Source organism: Leptinotarsa decemlineata, unplaced genomic scaffold (genome assembly GCF_025532065.1).
Source record: "Leptinotarsa decemlineata unplaced genomic scaffold, Ldec_3_MD MMD2_P_RNA_scaffold_14, whole genome shotgun sequence".
Lineage (NCBI taxonomy): Eukaryota > Metazoa > Arthropoda > Insecta > Coleoptera > Chrysomelidae > Leptinotarsa > Leptinotarsa decemlineata.
The window spans coordinates 8,556,121-8,582,873 of NW_027412528.1; the positions used below are offsets into that span (position 1 = coordinate 8,556,121).

Consider the following 26,753-nt stretch of genomic DNA (forward strand, 5'->3'; position numbering starts at 1 on the left):
ATAGTATAGACCAGTATCAACCAAGTTGGAGATTTACCATCCCAGGAGTAAAAAAAAGTGATGCAACGCAACGCTGGAGCTGGTATGTGATTTCGTTTTCCTCATACACTACGGAAAATTTCGTTTATATATCAAAAGTTTATCACATTTTTTTTAACGAATATAGACTTTTAAACAATTACAATCAAATTCAAAACATTTTTATAATACAATGTCTTGTTGTAAAATATTTTCTGAAATTGGCTAGTATTGTTGTAAATCTAGGTTATTCAATTAGGGATTAGAAAATAATTTCAATTTCAATGTATGTCGTCCTATTGGGAATCGGCCTTTACCAGGTTATCTGACATAAAAACAAGTTACAGACGTTTTCAGCCGCACTTTCACTTCTCTATGTAAATTCTAAATGTAAAACTAAACGTAGTGGTAAGGCTAGTGACTTGATTAGCGACAATGACATGACTTTGCTTCAGATCATACACAAACTTAAAAACGGTATAAAAACAGAAAGCTCGAAATCAGTTATCTCTAAACTACTTAATGTAAAACAAACAAACAAACATAATTTCGAATTTGCCAATGATAGGATATGATAGGAAATCTTAAAAGGGCCTATATAAGTGAGGAAGTAACCGCACATGCAGCAGAAACCTATTGCACCGATACGGTTGTCACAGTCATTATATCTAACGCTAATTCTGAATAAGTCAGGCTGATAATGGAAGCAGGCACTTTTTCTAACATCCGAGAAGCATTAACTAAATTTGTGGAAATAGATGTTCCAAATAACGCTTATGTTCTATACACCGAAGGGCAAAATTTCAGGGGTAATTTTTCAGGATACTATAAAAATAACCGAAGGACCTTTAGGGTTTCGCTTGACGATAGCTTTCGTGGCAATCAAAATAGACAACTACACACTCAATCACACAACCAATCTTATACTGACAACAACCGATACCAATAAAAAAATCTGTTTCCCCGTTAATCAGCTGTCGCCCCCATACGAACGACAACTCTCAGAAGTTGAGAAACTTGTGCGAGCTAAGGACTAACGAGGTCTTACCTTTCAACGTGTTATTCCTAACACGGTTGCAGAATCATTCCAGCTTCAACCAGATAAATTCTCTCGAGGAAAATATCTGGTCGAGGCAGGAATCGAACCCACGGCCTTTCGATCGTGAGTTGGGCGCACTACCACCGCGGCCACCTCCACAATACAATAAAAACTTTAGGGGATATAGATTTAACTACAGCTATTCAGAGCCAGGGTAGCAGGCGGTAGACATGTTAGATCATATGAAGGAGAACTCAAAGACTTGAGGCATCAGCCGAAAAACATAGAGTTTCCCCAACAGAGTCCCTCGGGAAATCAATAAATATTTTTAACGTGGACCTTCCACTTTTCATTTCGTAATTATTAAAATCCAAATGACAGGTAATCAAGATGGTTCCTTGCTTATTGACACAGGGGCGGACATATCTCTCTTTAAAAGAGACAAAATTAAACCTGAACAAATAGTAAACAGGGCAAATAACATCCAAATGAAAGGGGCCACAAAAGGCTGTACAAGTTCCATTGCATCCACAGTCACAAAAATTTTCCCCGCCAACTTCTATGTATATCTATGGTATTCTATGGTATATCAGGAAGGGATTTCATTGATGAACATAAGTGTAAATTAGATTACGATGATTGGACTATTTCTATGCAGATTTGTAATAACGAAGTAATTTTGCCAATTTTCAATAGCCCATATAACAATACTCTTATTATTCCACTTCGTTGCGAAGTTATGAGAAGTTATGTAATATAAAATCTGACGTAGTTATTTCAAACCAAGAATTGGCTCCAGGAATTTTTATAACCAGCAGTATTGCGTCGCCGAATAGCCCATTTGTTGAAATCTTTATCACGACAATGGAAAGTGTGACAATTGAAAAATTTGAAATTGAAACTAAAAACTAACGAAATTTCAATATATTGCATATATCTGAAAAGTATGCCGATGACCAGCGTAAAACATTATTACTTAAAGAATTACACTGCGAAATCCCTGAGATAGCAAAAGCGGATACATTGAACCTATGTCAAGAATATATTGATATTTTTTGTTTAGAAAACGAAAGTCTAACAATTAATAATTTTTATAATCAGCAATTTAAACTAACAGATCAAATTCCAGTTTAAGTTAAAAATTACAGAATGCCGCACTCACAAATTTCAGAGGTAAATAAACAAAAATCAAAAATGTTAAAAGACTCAATTATCAAACCATCCATTTCTAATTACAATAGCCCCATCTAACCGGTTCCTAAAAAGTCCGATAACGAAGATTAAAAAAATGGAGATTAGTCGTTAATTACAAGTTGCTTGATAAAAAACTAATTGCAGATAAGTTTTCTTTACCAAGGATAGATGATATTTTAGACCAATTGGAAAGAACCAAATATTTTAGTACTCTAGACTTAAAGTCACTTCATTCAGTACTAACTCTGGATCATTTAGTTTTAGTAGATTACCTTTTGGTCTGAAGGTTTGTTCTCTCGTATATTGAGCATAGCATTTTCGGGAATAATCCCAGAAAAAATATTCCTATACATGGACGATTTGATCGTTATAGGCTGTTCTAAAAGTTATCAACTTTCTAATTTATAATTTTTTTTGATTTATGCAGAAAATTTTGTGTTAAACTCAACCCTAATAAATGCAAATTTTTTCAAAATAACGTTTCGCATCTAGGTCACACTATTACAAGCGATGGAATTTTACCTGACAAATCAAAGTACGAAACTATAAGCAAATACCCGGTGCCTACAAATGCTGATGAGGTAAAAAGATTTATTGCTTTTTCAAATAACTATCAGCGCTTCACTAGCAATTTCGCTGAATTGGCAGTCCCACTTAACAAATTAACAAAAAAGAAATCAAAATTTATGTGGACCTTTTCAAAGTTAAAACAATATCTTTTGGAGCCTCAAATACCACAATACCCCGATTTTTAAAAACAATTCATACTGACTACCGATGCCTTTAAACAAGCTTGCGGAGCAATTCTTTCACAAAATTTTAATGGAGTCGAATGACCAATTGTTTATGCCTCGAGGGCCTTCACAAAAGGCGAAATGAACAAAGCCACAATTGAGAAAGAATTAGCTGCCATACACTGAGCAATCAAGTATTTTAGGCCATATCTTTTTGTTTATAAATTTTTAGTAAAATCGGACCACAAACCGCTTGTCTATTCATTTGCTATGAAAGATCATTCCTCCAAATTAATGCGTATATGTTAAGATCTAGAGAAATATGACTTTGAGGTAGAATACATTAAGGGTAAAAATAATGTTGGCGCAGATGCTTCATCTCGTATTCACATAGAAGACCCTAAAAACATCCCCACCACATCTTCACAAATTTTTGCTATAACACGTTCAATGACAAAACAATTAAAAAATACAATTACGAATATTACGACAAATACTAGTCCAAAAAATAAAAAACCAAAAGTCTTTCAAACCACTGACAACATTATAAATATCCCTTATTTAAAATCTGGGATTAAGCCAGATTATCTTAGAATAACACTGGGTCAAAATAACAAAATCAGCGCTGTGGAAATAATACATTTTGCTAATGACAACTTTTCTTCAGAGAAATTGTTGTCTCAGCTTGAAACTTTAGTTAGCAAAAATAATATTGATACATTGAAATTAAAAATCAAGGATCCTATATTTACAATATGTACAATAAACGATTTTAAAGAAAAGAGTATAAACACATTAAATATAATACTATATGATGAACCCACAATTATCACAAATAGTGGTGATCACTGTGGACGGAAGCGGTAAAATGGGTCATACGAAACCATTGGTAATTACACCAAGGCCTCAACGGCCTCAATTCTCGCCACTAAACCAGTGAAGCGGAAAAAGGAAAGCAGAGATAAGTGAAATTACTCAAATGACCTATAAATAGTCAGCTCACGGAGAAATCGGTCCAGTCATCACCCGAAGACGATTTTGGACACTAACAATCGAAACGTCGTGAATATACTTGGCTTGGAATCTCTCAACTTTTTAATTTAATTTTTTTATTTTTTGTTCAATTTTACTTGTATTTTATTTCACCATTATTTCATTTCAGGTTTTTTGCTTGATTTAATTGTTTTTTTTTCAGCTATTCATTTTTATTCTTCTTTATTTTTTTTCTTTTTTAGTTATTTCAGGAATTTCATATCATTTTATATAATATCTGACAATGGAAGTCCGAACTAATGAAATTCATCATGAAACACTGTCAATCACCTAAAAACAAACGATAAAAACGAAGTATTAGAACAAGTGTGTAAACTACTAGATATCCAACAAAAATTCTTCTCTGCCTACCATCACCAGAATATAGGTGGCTGTAGAGAAATCGTCGGGTACTTAACGAGTATGTTAGAATGTACGTTAACGATACATACACAGACTGGGACAAATGGATAAAATTTTATAGTTTTTGTTACAATACGACCCCCAGTATATATCATTACTATACACCCTTCGAACTAGTTTTTGGAAAAAGACTCGAACTGACAAACGCACTGATTGACAAAATAGACTCTGACGCCTATTATTCAGAGCTCGAACATCGTTTACAAATTTCTCACCAAAAGGCTTGAGATTTTTTAATCAGAGAAAAGGAGAAACGTAAAATTGAATATGATCGAAATTTTAAATCCCCTAATTTAAACCCTGGAGATTTGGTTACGATAACAAACGAAAATAGATCAAAGTTTGATCATTGGTATAAAGGCCCATACTCAATCGTTAGTTGCGACAATGTAAACTGTAAACTAAAAAACCTTAAAGACAATAAAATTACAACAGTGCATAAAAACACAGTGCACTTATATATACAGTGAAGAAAAAACACAAATAGTGCGTGGTTCAGACTACTAAATTATAGTAGACGTATCTGTAATTTAAGTTTAAGTATTACTAATTAAGTAGGGGTAATGAAATATTTTTAGTTAGTATCTATTTCTGGGAATTTGGTAGTTTTAGGAGAAGGGAATTACTTGAAAAAAAAAAAAAACAGTTTTTCATTTCTTTTATACTCTGCCTGCATAATAGATCAAGTTGTAAAATGTTTTAACTGTAATTTTAAAAGGGTCGGCAATGTCCCCTATTTTCTTTCGTATTCGTAAGAATGATCTTCATTTTCGGCCAGAATGAAGTTCATTCTTCCAAAAGCGGGAGATGTAGTGCCCTTTAGATAAGTGTACGTATTCTTTAAAATATTCATTCATATATATACACCCTGTACATTGATCATTTTTTCTTATAACTAGGTCAACCATGTTTTGCTGATATTGCAAAAATATTTGTGTATAATATGTAAACTATATTGTCATTCGACGAGTTGTTAATTGAAAATCCAAATCGAGCAAAAAGAAAAATAAACTAAAGTGAACACTCCATCAGTTTTTTAATTTCAAGCCCTTCATTATGAAATAACCTTCACAAAACCCCCAGATAATAGACATAAAATCATGTCAATTGATCAATTTTTACAAATAATCAATGACGTTTGAGCAGTCCTCCAAAACATCCTTTTAATCTGAAGTTATTTTATCAATGTTATCAGAACTTTTGATTCTTCAAATCTTGAAAAACACCTCACTTCACAATGGAAGATAACGAGAATCATAATCGATTAACTGTAGGAGAGATCTTATCTTCGAAAAAATAAACAGCATCATCTCCATTATTCATATAATCATTTTGTTTTCATGATTTCAATAACAATATTTTTCTGCATACGTGATTTATATCACCAAAAAAACAGCTTGAGTTTTTCTAATCTCCCAAAATTTTTCGAAAGAGTCTGAGTTTTTCTTATTCCACCGAGATCATACTAGAAAACGGTAGTGACTAAAAATGATATAATTATCAATTATTCATCTTCACTCTGGTTTGTGATGTTATTTTCGTACACTATGGTCGAGTGTTGAAAGATAGTTCTGAAATCCTGAGATATTATGAGTTCTTTCCCAGCATCTCAGATACACGAATATTTTCCGCAGTATTCCCACGATTATATGAGCAGAGAAGGTCAAAAAGAGTTGTAGTTGGCTGTACGGAGAACTTTCTCAGCCTAACCTATCACCAGCCATTTGATAAGATGTTCCATGAACTCATCGTGTATTTGCTCAGATACCTTGGAGTATCCGACTGTAAGACTCGCCTTACCATAATATCTGGTCAAGGTGAAGTCCACACATAGCAGTTCATTTTGGAAAAAGCTGTCATTCTTCTTTTCGGCATCTCACTATTGTCCTTATCCGTGGCTCTAATAAATATTTGTGAATATAGCTGCAGCAAACCCGGAGACAGAAGGCATAAGGTCACTATGTGGTATATCTGGAAATGACAATTTTCCTCAGTCCTCGACAATGATGAAACAATACGCGAATACTTTAGGTATGGAAATAGAAATAGATGATTGTGCAACGGTCCATCTCAAAAGGAAACGATTCGGAGATATTATGCACCTCATAAATGAAAGCATATTGCACCATCTAGATGCTGAAGAGATATATATTTATCTTGAGGTGGAATAACACCTCTCCCATTTTGGAACGGGCACACTTGAAAGTCGACTCTTTCAGGTGTATTGCCAATTGCATATGCAGGAATTTTCTGTGAAGATTCCTGCACTGACGCTTGTTGGATATAATCCAACGCCCTTCGTAGTATTAGCCAGGGGAGTAGTTGTTTTCTGATAGGTGTCAGTCCATTCAACCTACTGTGTAGGTATATCGAGACTGGCTTGATCGTTTGAAGTTCATTTGCTTTATTTGTTCATTGCCAGTCTTCAAGCATAACCCACTGACTAATAAGAAAAAAAACAAAAATTTTGGTGGAAATTAGACAAATGGTATTTCCTCTATCATATATTCGACTAGTACTATGTTGCTGTATCGCTGATGTTCCAATGTTTTGACAGAATCAACGAACTTAGGTGTGCGCAGCGTTATAGAACAGTGCTTTCAAAAAATTGTTCTACAGCGCCATCTAGTGGCGAGTTACAGAAAATTTGATAGCATAAAAACCTTCTCTATGAAAAATTACTTATACATCTCAAGTTTCATCACGATCGGTTGAGCGATGTAGAAGTTTATCACTTACCAACCAACCAACAAACATCCATTTTTATATATTAGATTGATCAGATTATTAGAGACCATAAAAATTGACTACCTCATGAGCAATGCATTGATTCATCATAATTTTTCTAACAAAGGAATTAAAAATGGTAAAAAAAACAAAATGATGTAAATTTGACCGACAAGGAGAAAAAATCATAGTTTCATTTAAATTTTTCAACATCTTCGACTGTTCGTGAATAATAATAATGATGTCATAGATGATTCATCAAGATGAGTAAACCTCTGAAGAAGCCAGCCACTCGCGCTGGCAAAACGTTAGAATGCAGTTCTAAACTTCAAACTCGAATGAAGATAGTAACACTAAAATCTCGGCTGCGAAAGACTCAACCAATTTATCAATAATAATGATGTTTCATTCACGTGGAAAAATACTATTGAAAAACTATTTGAATGAAATACCCGATAAATGAGTTAACACTTGTTCCGAGACCGATAAGCAAGATGCACTGTAAGCTAACTATGAGTAAGTTAATAATTGAATTATGACACATGTGCCATTAATTGGAACATTGGAACAAATATCACTTCATGAAAGAAATAATCCAAGCTCCAACTTTGAACATTATCAAGATTTTAATGATAATCCTGAATACGAAAAAAATGTTCAATTAACAAAGGTATAGTCACTATTCTTATTCGAATTTGAAGGCTATCGATTTTTGGAATTTCTTTCAACCTCTACTCTTCTCGTATGATTCCAGCATGGTCCTGGTGCTGGATGAACGACAAATATCTAAAATACTAACCTCTAGAAGGTATCTTGCCTAAATTTCTGTCAGATATAATTCATTGTCCCACGTGGTATTAGTCTGGGAAGTAGTTGTTTTCCTAAAGGCATTTACCAGAACCTATCGTGTAGATATGTTGGGAGAGACATACGAAATGTCATCACAAAATATTTATTTCCTTATATGCATGTATTTTTCTCGAAACAGTCTTCAGAACTATTTCGATTTTAGACAGAATATTGTAAAAGTTAACATGATTACCTTGAATACCTTCTGGTTATTTTCTGATCATATACGGAAATAATCAGCTAGTTTCAATTAAAAACTGGGACAAAATTGAGGAATGTTCATATTTCAAGAGAAATGTTAAAATTCGTATTGATTGTGAAACAAAACTGTAATCGTAGAACTGAAGACGTCCTCCGCTGACTCCTAGTCTTTCTATACAGCATTTCCGTTGCAGAAACTGGACGACGATACCATAGTTCAACTTAGGGAAGGTAAAATCCGTGGACATATCCTGAAAAGTGAAAATGGCAACGATTACTATGCCTTCCAAGAAATCCCATACGCTGCACCGCCTGTTGGTGAAAACAGATTACAAGTGAGTCGCAATCGCATATTATTTTCATTGAAAAATGAAGCACTTCACTTTGTGTTTTACTGAGAGAAGTGATGATTTTTCATCCATATGTCATGATTTGGTTACTGTAATTTTTGGAACATCACTCAAAAATAGTACCACTGAATACAGAATACAACACAATGTTTTGAAGGTTTTGAACAAGTTGTAGTTCAAGAATTCATTTTTTCAATAAAAAAATAACTGATAAAATTTGTTCAATTTGTTCAAGAGTTTGACTTACATGTCTTCAACGATTTGCTATTGGTTGCATCATGTTGCAACGAAATCCTTGCTCATTTTAATGATGATATCGAATTGATAGTTACCGATCTGTATTCTCAATGATGTAACTTACTAGCTGATGAAATTACTCTTCCAATATTTCAGCTTCCCAAGAAAGTCCAACCCTGGAATGAAATACTGGATACCACGAAAAACACGAGAGTGTGTTACCAAAACATTTCCAAATATAGTAATCTTGAAATCAAAGAAGACTGTTTGTACATCAATGTCTATACACCACTGGTGAGTGATTATCTTCTTTCGAACTATTGTTTCCGTGAAGAATTATTTTTTCATTCATTTCCATGTCGCCAAACGAAGATTCCAAATTCATGATTCAACACTTCAGTTTTCAAAATTCAAATGAACGATATCAAGTGAATATCAGCTGGTTGAAAATACTTCTATGACTGTTGAAGAAAAACTGAATTATGTGACCGTTTCTTGTTGAGTCACAGTGGTATTTGAATTATTTTCAACCGCAAGTTGAGAATTCACCTGTTCCAAAATATAAAACGCAGTCACTGAAATCTGATAATTCGTTTCAAAATATACGGTTAGAATAAAAAAACAATAATTGGGGGTTGGAAAGAATACCATAATGTCTTGGCACAATCATGTCGCTGGAATTGCAAAGGCTGCTTCTCAAAAGCTTGGAACACTGTTTCGAACCAAAAAACTGTACACACCTCAGCAACTTTCGATGCTTGACAAACCTCAGATCAGACCATCTTCGGAGTATTGTTCTCATGTATGGAGCTCCACCCCTAAGCATACACTGAAGCTGCTGGATTCCATCCAGAAGAGAGGCGTCCGCCCTATTGGAAACGCAAACATCACTTGCAACCTTAATAGTCATCGAAGAAAAGTTGGAGATTTGTCTCTCTTCTATAGATACACATTTGATTTCACCAAGAGCGGTACATATCAGAAAACGCGACGCACTGTGGTTGCCATCGTATTGAGATTCAACTCAGTAGACCTCCAATTTCACTGTTTGTGAACTCTTCCATTTGGAGAACTGCGTTTATGTGGAATAAACTTTCAGAGAACGATTTTCCAAATGGATTCAAATCCAATGTGAATCGCAACTTCCGCACAAGCACCACTTCTAAGCACCATAAGGACTTTTCGGTAGTGCTTATGATTCATCCTTAAAAAAACTCTGTAGGTGAGTGAAAACGAATGAAAGTAATTGGAAACTCAAATAGCTTCATGTCAACCTACTGGGTTCAAATCTTTGTGAAGTATTTGGTGAACAACGGGACATATTCTTCTGACAGAAGGGAGCCAATTTCATTTTTTCAAACATTTAGTTTTCAAAAAATCTGAAATTGAATACAATTACAATGATAGAGAACAATGGATGATTTTCAGATTGCTTTTTATTATAAAATATGATAATACTGTTATTGATAATTGACAAATGAATATTATTTCACTCCTGATGAGTCAAAGAATAAGTATAATATCTACTAATGGGACACGGCCATGTTTGCGATGGGCTCGCCTCGATAAAATTCATTCTCACTAGAAGTGACCACTACCCGTTTCTACCCGTTTCTCAGTTCTGATTCGAACATAAAATTCTTCAATTTCTCAACTCATGAATTGAATTGAATGAGTGATGATTTCGAAAATCTAGTACCGATTCAGTATCTTTTTAAAAGCTCATCGCAGAAAATGATTTATATTTCCGTTACGTGTGTGAGAAAATAATTTTGAAATTGAACAGATCCTATTAGACCAGTAATGTTTCAACTAGGGAAGTTGCTACTAATTTCAGGCATGGACGCATGCAAGGTTTAGTAATATCAAGAGATAGGTAATTTGTTTTTGATTTGAGTATAAATGTTATTATTTCGAAACAGTCAGCCTTGATTAAACACAAAAAAGCGACCTTGATAACTGCAATTTACCAGCATTAGTTATTTACAACCAACCTATTTCATATTATTGAAATATGTTTAGCTTCAAATGTAACAAAACTGTAAATATAATTTGTTCTGAATACAAGAACATCTGTTATATTCGAAAAAATGAATGTGGATGCTATGTTACCAGATCAATGTCAAATATGTATGTCTGAATAACATGCACTGTTCTTCATACACATAATAGAGGACCACGACATGGACCCTGTAATCCAAACAGTTAATTTTTTCTACATTTATTCATTTCATTATATATTCATTGATTAAAGCTGCAGAAGGAAATCATTTTGGATGCTACAGGGTGGCTTAAAGAAGTGTGACATATCGAAGTTGTGTTTTTTTTTTTCGAATAGAACACCCTGTATTCCATTTTACTTTTGAATAGGTAAAAAAATAACATAATTTCATTTCGTACAGAGTATTCCATTTGAAAAAACACAACTTTGATATGTCACACTTATTTTGAGCTACCCTGTAGACTACAAAAAGATTTCCTTTTTTCAGCCTTAGTCAATATACATATAATGAAATGGAGAAATTCTCGAAAAAATTGGTTTGGTTTACAGGAACCGTGTCGTATGAGGTGCCCCACCTTGTATATTTAAGCGAGTTGAAGATTTATTAATAATATTTCAGAAACCTGGAAGTGATCTCAAGAAGTTACCAGTTCTCGTTTGGATCCACGGTGGGGGTTATTTCGCAGAGTCTAGCACATACGAATATTACGGTCCAAAATATATCATGGATCAGGGTGTAGTAGTAGTAACTTTCAATTACAGACTGGGCCCCTTCGGTAAATACATGTAACATTGTTTAATGCTCTTTGAGTTATCAACGTTATTTTTAGGATTTGCCACAACTGATGATAGTGTGATTCCAGCTAACATCGGGTTGAAGGATCAAAGATTTGCACTTGAATGGGTCAACGAAAACATTCAATTGTTTGCTGGAGATCCAACCCAGGTTACAATTGTTGGAGAAAGTGCTGGTTCTTTTTCTGTAGGTTTGCATGTATTGGGACAGTTGACTAATGAGAAAGGTTGGTTTTCTATACATTTCGTAAAACTTCTAATTTCAAATATTTAGAAACGGGGCCGTAACGAAAAGAAAAACCAGGGGGAAGGGAATCCAAATTTTCCCAACCCCACTAGCAAACTTTCCCAACTTTCGAAAAAATAAAAGCCGAGGAATCAGTTACTACTATAATATATTGATTTTCTTACTTACCTATTCGAAGATTGGCTGAATGCTTATGCCCGTTTGGGTATGCACAGACAAAAATTAATTTTGGAACGTATAAAAATGATAATGGGAGTTATTCTACTTTGGACCAAGGTCCTTGGTCTTCCACCATATCCACCATGTATAGGAATATTCGAAACAAATGAAAGGAAACAACACTTAAATAATATTCTGCTTATTGTTTTCTACTATTAGTTTTTCTATCTTCGCGGTCCGAAATCTTTCAACTTTTCCAAGTCGAAAAAACAGCGAAAAGTTGGGAATTTTGTAAAATTGTCACTTAAAAATTTATGAACTGTTCAGGACTGTTCTCTTACTTGGGAGAAATTGAACTTTTTTGAAGTTTTCAAACAACTCAGAATTTCAAAGTACGGGATCTCCAAGTTATGCATGTTGAGAAATCCCAACCTTCTTCTGGTTCTTTCCCTTTTCTTATTACCTCTCCCTTACTTTTCTCTCATTTTTATTATTCTTCATTTCTATTCATTATTTTATTTTTTTTCTATCTTCACGGCCCAAAATTTCCCAACTTTTTCTCAAGTCGAAAAAGCAGGGGGGGGCTCCCCCCATCACCCTATGGCGACGGCCATAGGGGGATGGGTATTTCCGGTATTTCTAAACCGTCTGCGACGGTGGTATGTGGCAGATAAATCCTTTAAAATTCATTGTTGCGGATGACCGAAAAATATCAATTCAATTCGGAACTTTGGCAAGAAAACAATTGTTTTTCTGACATTATCTGATTCTGTTACCAACTAATCTTTCTAAATATGTGTCATTCGGGTCATTAGAGTATTTACCATTGAATAAGGCTTAGGTCACAGCACACAAACGGACCTCCGTGACAGGGTCAGCGGGAGACGATGGATGGTAAAGCAATATTTTGATACTGGAGTACCTGCCATGGAGTGGGAAGGATATATAAAAACTATTTGCATTTCAGTTTATGAAAGGAGCAGAATGTTGAGAAACAGAAGGCATTGGGTCCATCTAATTTATGTAAACACATTATTTCATGATGCATTTAATACACTATGTACTAAATTGAATGTCAATCAGTTTTTGGGAAAGGAAGGTTTCTGCTACTCTATCTTCATACAAAAAAAAGTATAGAGAATTAGAAAGTCAGTGCTTTTTTTCCAAAAAATACATCCGTGAAATTCTTTCACGGACCCCAGAATACTTGTTAAGGGTCTTTCATTAATCGCTTTCTATCTTTGAATTCAAATAAAACAAAGTGTATGTGATATATCATCAAAATTTTTCATTCGTTTAGGACCTTTTGATGTCATTATGTGCAAAATATAACATCGTTAAAATATCAACCACGGCATTTCTGAGTGGGATGCATCCGAAACGTTCAATTTTCCATGAATCTAGCCCATAAATCGGGCTGAATCTGATCGAAGGTGTGATTTATATTGGCTTTGAGGACCGCTTTGGTTTGTGGATTGTTCGCATACACCTGCGACTCAAGAAAACTTCACAAGAAAAAGTCTAACGGGTCCAATTGCACGATTTCGGTGGCCAGTTCACATCACCTCCATATGAGATGACCATGGTCTCAAATTACTCGTGCAGAATATCCAATATGGCATGAGCTGTGTGGCACGTAGTGCCGTTCTATTGAAACCACATGTCTTTGATGTCCAGATTATACAATTCAGACCTAAAGGAGTCGATGATTATCGACTTTAACAGTGATGGCCTGGCCAACGCATTTTACGCTCTTGGATCTCATGTGGATTGGTATTGTCCCAAATTCAACAATTTCGTTTGTTCACGTACTCATTCATCCAGAAATGGGCTCCATTGCTGAAGATGATTGTTCGATGAAAATTAGGGTCAGATGGCAAGTGCTCCAGAGCCTATTTAGCCTTCAGTTCCTGGGTCAGTTGAATTTTGTACGGGTGCGCAAGCCCAAGTTACGATGCAAAGTTCGGCGAATTGTGGTCTGCGGTAGGCCGAGTTCTCATGAGCGACGCAAAATCAATTGCCTCGAATTCTTTTGCACACTCTCACAAATAGCGGCGATGCCCTCGGCAGATCTTGTGTTTCGTCGACGTACGGTATTGTTCGATCGTTTACTGAACCAGTGGACTCAAAATTATTGATTTAATCACCACATTGCAACTAGTCCTCTTGGCAGGACGATTATGGCGACCGTAAAATGGGCGAAGTGCGCGGTACGTTGTCCTTACAGAATACCCATTTTGATAAAACAGTTTTATTATTCGCACATGCTGTTGAATATTGTATTTCATCAGTTCGGACTTTCAGTGTTTAATATAATATAAATTGATTTGAAATCCCTGAAAAAAAAAATTAAAAAGATTAACCGAAAATAACGATTGTATTAAAACAAAAGACTGAAATTATAAAGAAATAATATACAAGCAACAACTAAAAAAATAAAAATTCAAATATTAATGAATGCTGAAAATAAAAAAATACTAATAACAAAAAATGAAAAATAAAAATTAAAAAGATTCCAAACCAAGATACGTCACGACGTTTCGATTGTCAGTATCCATAATCATCTTCGGGTGATAACACCAAGTCTATTTTTCGGAAAATTAGAGGTCATCGCTAACACCTCACCATAGTAAACCCCCTCACTTGTATGGACTACCCAAAATCCACAAAAAGGATGTTCCGCTCAGACCGATAATTAGCTCCAGAGATTCAGCCACTCAGAACTACCAATAATTGAACCACTGCAAGGTAAAACATCATCTTTTGTGAAAAATTCAAGGCATTTCGTTGAACTACAAAGGGAAATTGAAGTAGAAGAGCAGGACCAACAGATCAGTTTCGACGTGGAAAGCCTCTACACCAATGTTCCTGTCGAAGAAGCACTTCAAATCATACACAAGAAGTTATCCGAAGATGGGGATCTGAAAGATAGAACAAACTTACCGATATAAGTAATCATGGAATTACTGGGATGCTGTGTACGAAACTGCTATTTCCAGCTGGAGGACGAATTCTTTACGCAAGATGAGAGACTGCCAATGAGATCGCTACTTTCACCACTTATAGCCAATATATGAATGGAGTGGTTTGAAATTCTGACTATCAAAGAAGCCCACAAGAAGCCCCAAGTCTGGTTGAGATACGTAGACGACACCTTCATAACATGGAACCATGGGACTGCAGAACTAGACACTTTCCTGAAGCACATCAACAACGTTAGAACTTCCATCACTTTCACAATGGAGAAGGAAGTTCACAACGAATCAACATTTTTTAGACATATTGGTGAAGAGGACAGACACAAAGTGAGAAACATCTGTATATCGAAAACCCACTCACATAGGACAGTATCTAAACCAGAAATCCAACCACCATCAATCGACTAAGCGAGGAATCATCAAGAATCTATTAGACCGTGCTTTCGGGCTCTGTAATATAAAGGAACGTCTCAAAAAGGAACTAGGCATTATCAAAAATGACCTTCAACGGAATGGTTACTCCAGAGTGATGGTAGAACAGGTTTTAGCTAGAACACAGCAAGAGTCTCACAAAGAAAAGAAGCCGCCACAACCAGAACTTGTACTTCCCTACATCAAAGGATTATCGGAAAGGATAAGAAGGATTGGGTCTAAGTATAACATCAGGACCTGCTTCAGATCTGGGAACACTATCCGTAGCAGCCTCACAAAAACCAGGCCACCAAACGCGGACTGCGATTCCAACAACGCATTTAGTCAAGCTAGCGTAGAGATACGTAACATATGGAACGAAACCTCCAATCAAGCGTAAAACGACCAACTCCCGCCAAACGGTCATTTCCCGCTAAAACTAATAAAGCGGAGAGAGGGAAGAGGGGATAGGTGAAAGCACTCGAATGACCTATAGATAGTCAGATCTCGGAGGAATAAGTCCAGTTATCACCCGAAGACGATTGTAGATACTAACAATCGAAACGTCGTGACGTAACTTGGTTTGGAATCTTTTAATTTTTATTTTTCATTTTTTGTTAATGATATTTTTTAATTTTTTAATTTTCTGCTTTTATTAATATTTCAATTTTTTATTTTTTTGGTTGTTGCTTGTATGTTATTTCTTTCTAGATTCAGTCTTTTGTTTTATTAAAATTGTTATTTTCGGTTAATCTTCTTAATTTTTTTTCAGGGATTTTAAATTCATTTATATTATATTAGACAATGGAAGTCCGAACTGATGAAATACACCACATAACATTGTCAACCACCTTCAAACAAACTGTTGAATATTGGTGAAACATACTGAATAAATGACAACTAATTTCACATATGTAAAAGATGGCCGTTATCAATTGTCAAAGTTCGAAAGTCCCTGTTGTAAGACTACAGAAGAGGGGCCGAGATATGAGGAAACGTATTTATAATGCTAGCTGAAATGATGTCTTCGACACGGCTTGTTGGTATCTGCCTGACAACTCGAAACAGTGGTCTGTTAGAGACAGTCGAAGCAAAGGTGCAAACGGATCCGTTAATGCCGACGGCAGTGTTGTTCCTGCTCGAATTGTGGAAGATTTTGTCGGGAAGAGTAACATTTTACAGAAAATTTTAACTTTTGAATGTGTTGCACACAAAACATCGTGTCAAGAGGTTGGTAACAATGAAAGTTGACCACATTACTATAACTGGGTTTAGTTTTGTCGTCAATGTCAATAATTCAACTGAGGGTTAGATAGAATCCTTGGACAATCGTCAGTTTTGATACGTTATTTATCAATTCTGGGGCATAACATTACAGCTGAAAAATTTCGAAATTGATGAAACTGTTGAAAATGCAATATGGTGATTTCAAACGACAAAAAAAAAGTTTTTCGGGAATTCAGAATGACATTTCTGATGGTTTGTGACATTTTAAAAAAAGTTTGACTTCAATTGAAATATTTTTTTTGATGATCTTGCTTGCTTATCCTAGGGACTCGCTAAAATATGCAATTGTATTTTCGATGATCTGGAAAACTTGTCAATCTTCAATTCCAATAAAAGGCCTGAGACCTATTGTTGGATGGGACTCAAGCAACAGACTTCTGATATATTGATGAACTTATGTGAATTTTATTGCACTTTGTGACATAATCACTTCACTTGTGCTATGTTTAATACAATTTAGTTCAGGTTCAGGTGAAAAAAACCTTACCCCTTGCCTCTCATATGAATCTACGACTTTGTAGGTACGTGTGGCAGATACCCGACAGAGAAATAACAAGTAGCCCAGCTAATGCCGCGCAGAAAGTTGAATTAAATCCATCAGGCACCTGTGCAACGTCTTTCGTTATTTTCCACTATGAGAAGCTGAAACTAATTCTATTTGGTCGGGCATGGTCTCTTCAGAACGGACTGAATCGTCTGAGTATCACGACCAGCTAGTTATGAACTCTTTCTGCAGTTGATTCAGTGAGATATTCACTGCGACACCTGCAGACAAAGCCAGGAAACAACACCACAAACAAATACTCCAGGGTGGGAGTCGGAATAATAATTAATATTCCGAAGAGGTGCATATGGTGGAAAACTCCAAAAAAAAAACGGTCTATCGGTTGGTCGTATCGACCAAATTAAATTAATTTCTGCTTTTCATAGTGGAAAATAACTTGAGACGAATCTTGTATGTGATGTTGAACATCAACATACAACATTCTGTTCAACACCCAAATTGCTTTTTTGTATCTCCTACATTATTAATATTGTTGAAAATTCGTTCTTTAAGTACTGAGTAAACATATTTTCAGAGCTTTTCCGGGCTGCTATCATGCAAAGTGGCTCACCTGCTGGTGGAATCATACAAAAAAATCCCAGAGAAAGTGCTTTCAATTGTGGACGAATTCTGGATGAAAATTTTGCTTCGAATGAAACAAGTGACCTGCTCAAAATATTACAAGGGGCACCTGCAGATTCTTTTCTTCAGGTGAGATATTGTTATTATTTCTATCTCTACCATCCTTATTTTTTATGGAGACTGTCACAGGTTGATGAAAATTATAAGCGATTTTGAATGAAATATCTGTCATCATATTCAATCTAAACAAAAATTCACGTACGAGTACATAATCAATCAATTTGGATATATTTAAAGGAAACTCTTGTTTTCAAACTGTTGGCTGTGTATGGGAGTTGAATTTTATGACAAACTCAATGGTGAAAACTGATTATCGATATTCATCATCGTTTCTGAGTTACAGCAATGTGCAATTTCGAATAGTTGCTGTAACTTTTTTCTTGTAAAAAATTTCTTGTTCCTATAAAAACATTTCCAAAGCGCTTTTTTACGTATATTTCAATGGTTTGAACTTTTTTTTGATGATATACCCTATATATTCTTGCATATTTCAATAGATCTTGAAATTGCCTTTCCTTAAATGTAGCACACTTGATGTTTTGCTAAAATCATATTTGAAATACAGAGCTTTTAGATTTTTCATGTAGTCTTTGAAACGCACACTTTGATCAAGTAGCATTTGGAAAACTCGGCAATAAAACAAATAGAAACTGTTCAGTAGTAGCTATCAAATGTTGAGAGAGCTTTTCAGCAGTAATTAAAATGCATAGTTTCAATACTACTGATAACAAATTATACTTTAATTATTACTAATGAATACAACTCCAGCAATAATGATAATGAGACAGAAGAAACAATGATATATATTTCTTTAGAGAAGGTGTTCGAAATGTCTACCAGTTTCTCCACATACTTCGTTTGTGGAGATCAAATCGTGAGGTGCAGTTTGTGAAATTATTCGAAGTATTTCCTCTCGTCAATATATGAAATATCCGATCCGAACAGCAAAGTGTCTAGGACTCGATTAATTTCAACGCATGCTTCAAACCTTCATCTAAGACATATATTGTTAACTAGTAACAGCTCCATTTCGCGAGAAAAGCCCCAAGTGGAGAAGAAACATCCCATCTACCAACACTCTAACAGAGATTAAACCGTGTCTGAAGACTGTATCGAGACTAAAAAGTAAATATCTTGAAGGCAAATCTCTCTTTCAACTACTCAATCTCCAATTTTGGTGCAGTTCATCGGCCTTGAAGATCATTCACGAAATATAACATATCTGAATATGTAATATCTTGATGAGGATCTAGAAGTGATTTTGAATTGAAGTTAAATCAACCAGGTTCAATTCAATGTCACAAAAACAGGCATCGGTTTTCCCCAAGGAGATAATTGTCTTAGAACCGGATATACTAAAGTCAGGTTAGACAAATCCGCTTTCTGCTTCGATAAGTTTATTCAAGGTTATAATGAAGTATGGTTCTCATGTATGGAGCTCTGCCCCCAAACATATCTTGAAGTTGATGGATTCTATACAGAAAAGAGCCATCCGCCTGTTTGGAGACGCGAACATCACTTGCAACCTTGACATCCTGGAGCATCGAAGAAAGGTTGGAAATTCGTCTCTCTTCTATAGACACTTTAACGGGAAGTGTTCAAGTTACTTGGCACATTTGATTCCACCAAGAGCGGTAAATATCAGAAATTTGAGGTTGAGGTTCAACTCAGTGCACTTCGAACTTCAGTACTTAAAAACTCTTTCATTTCGAGAACTGCTTCTGAAATGTGTTTGTCATGAATGAGTTCAATCTACTCATGTCATCAATGACAGCACGTAATAACATTCATTCGCTCATTTGATTCAATCCCAGCCATAGGAATCTTGTTTGAATTGAAAGGAGTTCATTTTTAGAAGATAATAATTTTTGGGAAAGAATGTAAAAAAGATTCTCACATATGAATATTAAATAGCAGAGAGCCTAAACCTTTATTTTCCAAAAATTGGTTATTTATTGAATGATGGTCGTAGTATTGAGAAGACAGCTAAACAAATTAAACTATTCGATAGTATCTTTTTTTGAAATATAAATGTTTTGACGTGAGATGATGTAACAGTTGAATATTATATGACTTAAATATTTCTTTCATTTCATTTTTGCATGACTTTTCTTATTATACTCGAAATTTATTTTATTTTTGATATCGAAAATCCAGAAAATAATATTGAGAGCTATCTTTTTTTTAAGGCATGTAGTGAGGCGAGTGGTACAGTTATAGAAGAAGAAGGACCTTTCTCCTACGCCCCTCTTCAATCGTATATGGATGGAAATTTCAAAAAAGTACCAATTTTGATGGGATTCAACTCGGAAGAATATATATGGTCGGGAATAGGTATGTGAAAAATATATCATTTTCATGATAAGTTCATTCACTTCAACATATACACTGAAGTAATCATGGAATACTTGTGGTCGTGATTCATCTTCAGAAACTTAAATAAATAGTTTTGAATCATGACAACAATGCATGTACATTATTAGGTTGTTTCAAAAGGTTATAATTTTTAATGTCATGTGATTTTGTAGCTCTATATCTCATTGACTATTTATTTTACAGTGTCGTAATATTTACTGATCGATGGAGAATTTTACACTCTTTATAATTAAACCTTATGCGAGCTAAGGACTAACATGGTTTTACCTTTTACCGTATGATATCCAACATGGGCTGGACGATGGGAAGTGAAAATCGATCGTCCGGCCTTGCGGTTCGGACCACCGGTTCGCACAGCGGTCCATTGAGTGAGTGGAGCAAGCCACCCACGTCAACCCACAAGGCTACCGTCCCACCAAAATATTTGCCAACTTGCACTGAGTGAATGGTAACACAAGATATAATATGTAATGAATTTTATTGATTAACTTCAGCGAAAAAAAAATCTATTTGAAATAAATTGTGATGAAATATCATGAACACAGAGAAGACCAGGTGTAGAATGTTGTACTCTGATTGAATGAATTGTAGAGTTGATTCACCATTGGATTCTTTTATTATTTTAAACTCTCAATAATTCAGTAATTTATTCATTGCCTATTTCTTGTGAGAAATCCTAGAATCCCGTGTTAGGAATCACACGTTAAAATGTAAGACCTCAATAATCCTTAGCTCGCACAAGTTTCGACTTCTGAGGGTTGTTGTTCGTAGGGGTGCGACAGCTGGTTAATGGAAAAACAGATTTTAAAACAGATTTTCGAACTGACTCAATATTTTTTATATTCACATATTCTGTGACTTTGAATTCAAGAACACAGAGCCGCCTGACTTAGGTTATATGAGCAAAGTTGATATTTCAATGTTGATAGATATCAGGGAACCTATTTTCAGTTTCTCTTATCGAGAATGTGGGTTTGGATCTCACTATTCTTGCATTGAATCAGTATTGTTAACGAACAATGCTGTGAGAATCATTGCGTGTCATTGAGTTTCTGATATGAAAAGTCCAAAATGACTTCTACCTAGATATCTACTTTTGACAACCCCATCAGAAGCATGCAGCATTGTCACATTCTGATCTGACATTTTTCTCTAGCGTCTGTAATAGGGTCTCGCTTTCAAGCAGATATCACAAGGTAGTCATCGTCATCTATTTTAAATGATTTTCTCAAATTGTGTTCATCAATATTTATTCATTTCATCTTCCTACTTCCAGATGATTTTGTTTCTTATCTTCACGAAGAATTCAAGAGTTGAAACGATTGATTTTTTACGACCTCTCCTTTATAAGTTCATTGATATTCTATTTATTTTTGAGAATTCTAAATATGCTTCAGGGTTGACCACATACCGAATATAAAATTTCAGATCCAGACATCCCTGTTATGGCTGAACTCGATAACAATCCTGAAAAAGTCGTACCAGATTTGATCCATATGTCTCTAGAAAATAGAAAAATCGCTGGACAACGCTTGAGGAAAGTGTATACAAAAACATCATTTCAAAAAGATATTACTGCATATTGCAGGGTAAGTGACAACATAACATCAACTGAATCAACTTCTTCGCAGAGATTTTTGTGTATATACTCATAACCAGTATATCTGGAATTAGTTTTGATTACCTTTAAATGAACAAGGTGTCAGAAACCATTCAGACTGAAATGCCAAAGTTGCTCCATGTTTTTGAATCATGAGATTTGTATTTGTATGATTTCGTATCTCAGTTCTATGTTGTTAATTGTCTTCACGTTGATACAAGATTCTAGCTGGTCTACTTTTAGAGATATAGTAATATCTCTAAAACTAAGTCCTACTAAAAAAAATTGTTCTTAATTTTTTCCCGCCAAGTAGTAGCAAAAATCGCTTCGAATTAAAAACTCACCATATTCGGTTTCGAATGTTTCTTCTACAGAAGTTCTTTCCAAATGTAACTCTTTCAGACCACAGTGTGAGTTAACATTTTTGAGAATGTGCTGAATATTTCTCAGGTATTTCAGAAGAGAAAAATACAATTCGATACAGAACAAGTATACTCTGAAACCATATACACACCTGTGTCTTATATGGATATATTCAAACAATAATAATCATTACGAGTTGAACAATACCAAAAAATTATATAATTTATGTATGCTTTCCCTTGACATGAAGATGAACGTCACATTTACTTACTCCAGTAATATGCAAACCTAGATGTCACCTGTTTTCAACAATTTGGATGGATTCCGCTTGTGATGATAAACTGAAACGATCATACGACATGGACAATGTTTGTACAACTTGCCATAAATCATTCAGATTCGAAACTGGCCTCAAAATTCATAATGGAAAAATTAATAAAACGTCAATGTCAAATTCAGAAAATAACATTTCAATGTCGAATCGTCAATTGGAAATTCCAGCCCGAATGAAAAGATTTGTTTATATATATATATATATATATATATATATATATATATATATATATATATATGGGTGGGTGTGTGTGTGTGTGTATATGTATGTGTATACATACATGTGTAATATTTTGTAATACTGATGTCTTTTTTCTGAAATTTTAACTATTTTGTAATTCCTTGACTTATCCTATCTGTATTACTCTGTTTGTACATCTAAAGGATCAATAAATATTATATTATGCATCTAAAGTCACCGATGAATGTGTAATGCAGAACTCCATTTCCAGTTGGAAAAATTTACTTTCACATTCAGGGTTCTCCTTATACAATATTCGAAGGAGTAGAGAAAAAAATCTCTAACAACATTGATAAAGAGGAACATCAAAACGATGAATAGCGAATCATTTGCTATTCCACCGGCGATTGCCAAACGATTCAAAGTATCTCAAAAATTATTTTAACCCTTCAAGTCCGAAGTTTAACATTTTTTGGTTCTGTTTCGAAAAATGTTTTTTTCTGATAAACAATGAAGTGATGTGACTTGATTATACAAAACTTTCGACAGAATTATTTTCCAGTGGGAGATATGAGACGTTACCATATGGTAACGCTAGTACTTTCATGGAAGGTGAGGTACAAAAATGAATACAACACTTTTAATGAGCTAAATAGTATTCAATTCATAAAAATAAAGAAGTAAATACGAATTGAGAGTAACTTTTCCAGTGTACATCTGTGTTCATAGTGTGTGGAATATCTGATTGCAATCAATGCACAAACCTACATTGCATTTGCTACACATGGTTCTCACACTGGAAATACAGCCTTCGCCTGCACAACGCCTCCTTTTTTTATTAGGGGTATGGACCAGAAGATGATTCATTTCATCGTATCTTACATCATCAGCCACTCTATTGCATGAAATGCTGTTTCTATCAGTGGGAGGACGTCCACCAACTTTTGACATCACGCCATATTTATGCAGATATGTTTGAGCAATATCTCTACGGAATGATAATTGTTCCGGTCAATGCATCGATTTTCTACGTAAAATCCACGCATTTATCGCCACGTCAATCATCCAAGTGAATATACACCACCACCACTTCTTTCCGCGAATTGATATTCTGTATCTTCCCAAATTCTCATCCATTTGGTCTGTTCCCCCCATAAAATTATTATACTGACCCTGTACTGACCTCTATCACCTTCTTATCACTCTGAGAATAACGTTTTACATTACATGTTGGTTGTACTCCATATGAAGTGGAAGCGGCTGTAATTATACTGTTGTCTACCCATCTAGCTAAAATGATACCAACATCTTTGGCAATACAGTGATCAAATGTTCCTCTCGGTGCTTTTTTCAGTTCTGCCTTCGATTTGAAAGGACACTGTTTTGGAATCCGGTTGTCTCTTATGGTGCCCGTTCCAGAATATCCATTTATTCGTAAAAAATTGAAAAGCTGTATGCTTGTGAAGAAATTATCTAGGTAGAATTTATAGGGTAGATTTTTATGAGGTAAGTCTCGTAACATAGCAACAAACGGAGCAGCCGCCATTCCAAAAGCTCGCTCATCTTTCTCGTTTCCAATGAATCTTTTACCTTGATATACCTCGAAATTTATGAGGTAACCCTCTTTTGTATTCATACTCCAAACTTTGTAGCCGGATCGTATGGGCTTACCACGTATAAATTGTTTGCACCCATGGTGCCCATAATATTTTATCAATGATTCGTCATAATCAATATGCTGTTCGGGTACAAAATTCTGTAAACAATTTTTTTTTTATCCTCTCAATCATTGGTCTAAGTTTCCATAACTTATCTTCCTTATTTATCTGCGTGTTATCAGCACAATGCAGAAATCGCATTATTTGAAAAAAACGATCTCGCCTCATCGCGTTACTGTTAGCCAAATTCTTCATATCGTTTTCAGAAACCCAGTAGTATTTTTTTCCAGGTAACTCATTATACCCACTCACAATCAATATACCAATAAAGCATTTCAGTTCAGCAAGTGTCACTTTGGGGTCAGGAAAGTTCATAAACAAAGCATATCTCTGTATTTATTGAAGCAACAAAGAGGTGACTGAATCATCGAAAAATATCTCGAATAATTCAGTAGCTGACATATTTTTATATTTAGAATAATCGCCGCTAGGAAAGACGTTTTGGATACTAGTCTTGTCCCCGCTGATCCATTCGATATCATGTGTATTGCAATTTTCATAAAGAAATGAATTTTCAGTATTCACCATGTCAGCATTGGCATTGTCAGCGTTTCCAATGTTGTCATTTCTAACTCTCCCATTCTCTTGAAAGAAATCTGATGTCATCCATAACACTTTCTGTAACATGATCACCATTTCTAAATAATACTTCTGCTTCAGATCGCAATTGTCTTCCAGTGAAATGATCAGGTATTAGCTCTGATTCATCTCCTGAATCTTCATCAGTTAGTACATGAGGTTCAGGTGGGGTGATATATATATATATATATATATATATATATATATATATATATATATATATCTGATACGTCATTTTCCTCTGAATAGGTCAGTTCCAAAGCTTCCTCGAGGGTTAATCCTCCACTGAAAACAATTTGTTCATAATATCAGGCTAAAGTACTAGCGTTACCATTTGGTAACGCCGTGATATATCGGGATGATGATCAAAATCAAAACCTCTTTTTTGAATTTTTGACAGTAACTAATGTTTCTCTATCTATTATTGAACGTACAATATGGTTGAATTAGCAAAATAGAGGAAATTGCGGTATTTCTGGCAACTTACGTGAAGCGGATATCCATTTTTCTGCCGGGTGAAAAGAAACGATCGTTCAACACTTTATCTGACGGATTGAAAGTCCCAACTGTGCATGAAACATCAAAATATACGTAGTTCGATGCATGATGAGAACTATCCTAGCGCCATCTAAATTTTTAAGATGTAATTTCAATATTTATTTGGCGGTAGAAAACTGTCTTCTCTCTGTTACCATATGGTAACGTCAGTGCTTGAAGGGTTGAATGAGGTTGAGGAGGGCATATTTCATCTGCTACTAAAATTCTTAGTTCCAAGGATACTCTCGCTGATTATGACAATGATATTTTATCGAAGCTCATTATCAAACATCCTCAAGCCCACTGAATATCAAATGCATTGGAACCTTCACTTGATCAAACAAGCAATTCAACGTTTCAAATTCCTGAACAACTTATACAACAGTGAAACCGTTTCGCACTGGATCAGCTAGAGGACTAGATGGCTTTTGCCCAAGTCACATATAAAACCTTCTTATTTATAGTGCTGGCAATTCAAGAGATAAACTGCTTACTTTTGTGACAAATATTTGTAATCTCTCATTATCTGGGAAAGTAAATCCAGAGATATATGTGTTCTCACAAAAAAATACGGAGGAATAAGTACCATTGCCATCGATACTTTCTTTCGCCGGTTAGTGGCCAAACTAAGTTGTTCTTGAATTGAAGAAGACCTTGCTTAGTATGTTACGTCCCATTCAATTTGGTTTCGGTACTCCTAGAGGATGCGAAGCGGTCGCCCATGCAGCACGCCGATATATCCATCAACATCTGAATTCGTTATTCAAAATATTCCTCAAGTTGGATTTTAAAAACGCATTCAACATGATTGATTGAAAGTTGATGTTACAACGGTCACAAGAGTATTTGCCAGACCTATACCCTTTTATATATCAATGCTATGGATTTTCAAGTTTTTTCAATTTTAGTGAACATTTGATTGAATCTTAGAGAAATGTCCAACAAGGCGATCCTTTAGGACCTGCACTTTTCTGCCTGACCATTCAAGAGCTAACTATAAAACTAAATTCAGAATTCAACTGTTAGTATCTGGACGACGAATGCATTGGAGATGATATTGACATTATATTGAAGGATTTGGAGATAATTATTAACAGTTCAAAACAAATTGGTCTCGAATTTGACTTTGATGAATGTTGATAAATTTCCAATTCAAATCTTGAATCAGAATCTCTTACCGAAATTATGGAAGTTGTT

At 35.0% G+C, this 26,753-nt stretch overlaps 1 protein-coding gene across 1 annotated transcript in view; it reads left to right on the top strand.

Moving 5' to 3' along the window:
- Window positions 1–26,753, top strand: part of LOC111509140 (juvenile hormone esterase) — a 36,815-nt gene that overhangs the window by 3,900 nt on the left and 6,162 nt on the right. The window contains exons 2-8 of the mRNA XM_074178062.1: window positions 8,412–8,552; window positions 8,961–9,098; window positions 11,426–11,582; window positions 11,637–11,828; window positions 17,763–17,938; window positions 20,059–20,203; window positions 21,674–21,834. Coding sequence (XP_074034163.1) covers window positions 8,412–8,552; window positions 8,961–9,098; window positions 11,426–11,582; window positions 11,637–11,828; window positions 17,763–17,938; window positions 20,059–20,203; window positions 21,674–21,834 — 1,110 coding nt within the window. The remainder of the gene's footprint in view (window positions 1–8,411; window positions 8,553–8,960; window positions 9,099–11,425; window positions 11,583–11,636; window positions 11,829–17,762; window positions 17,939–20,058; window positions 20,204–21,673; window positions 21,835–26,753) is intronic.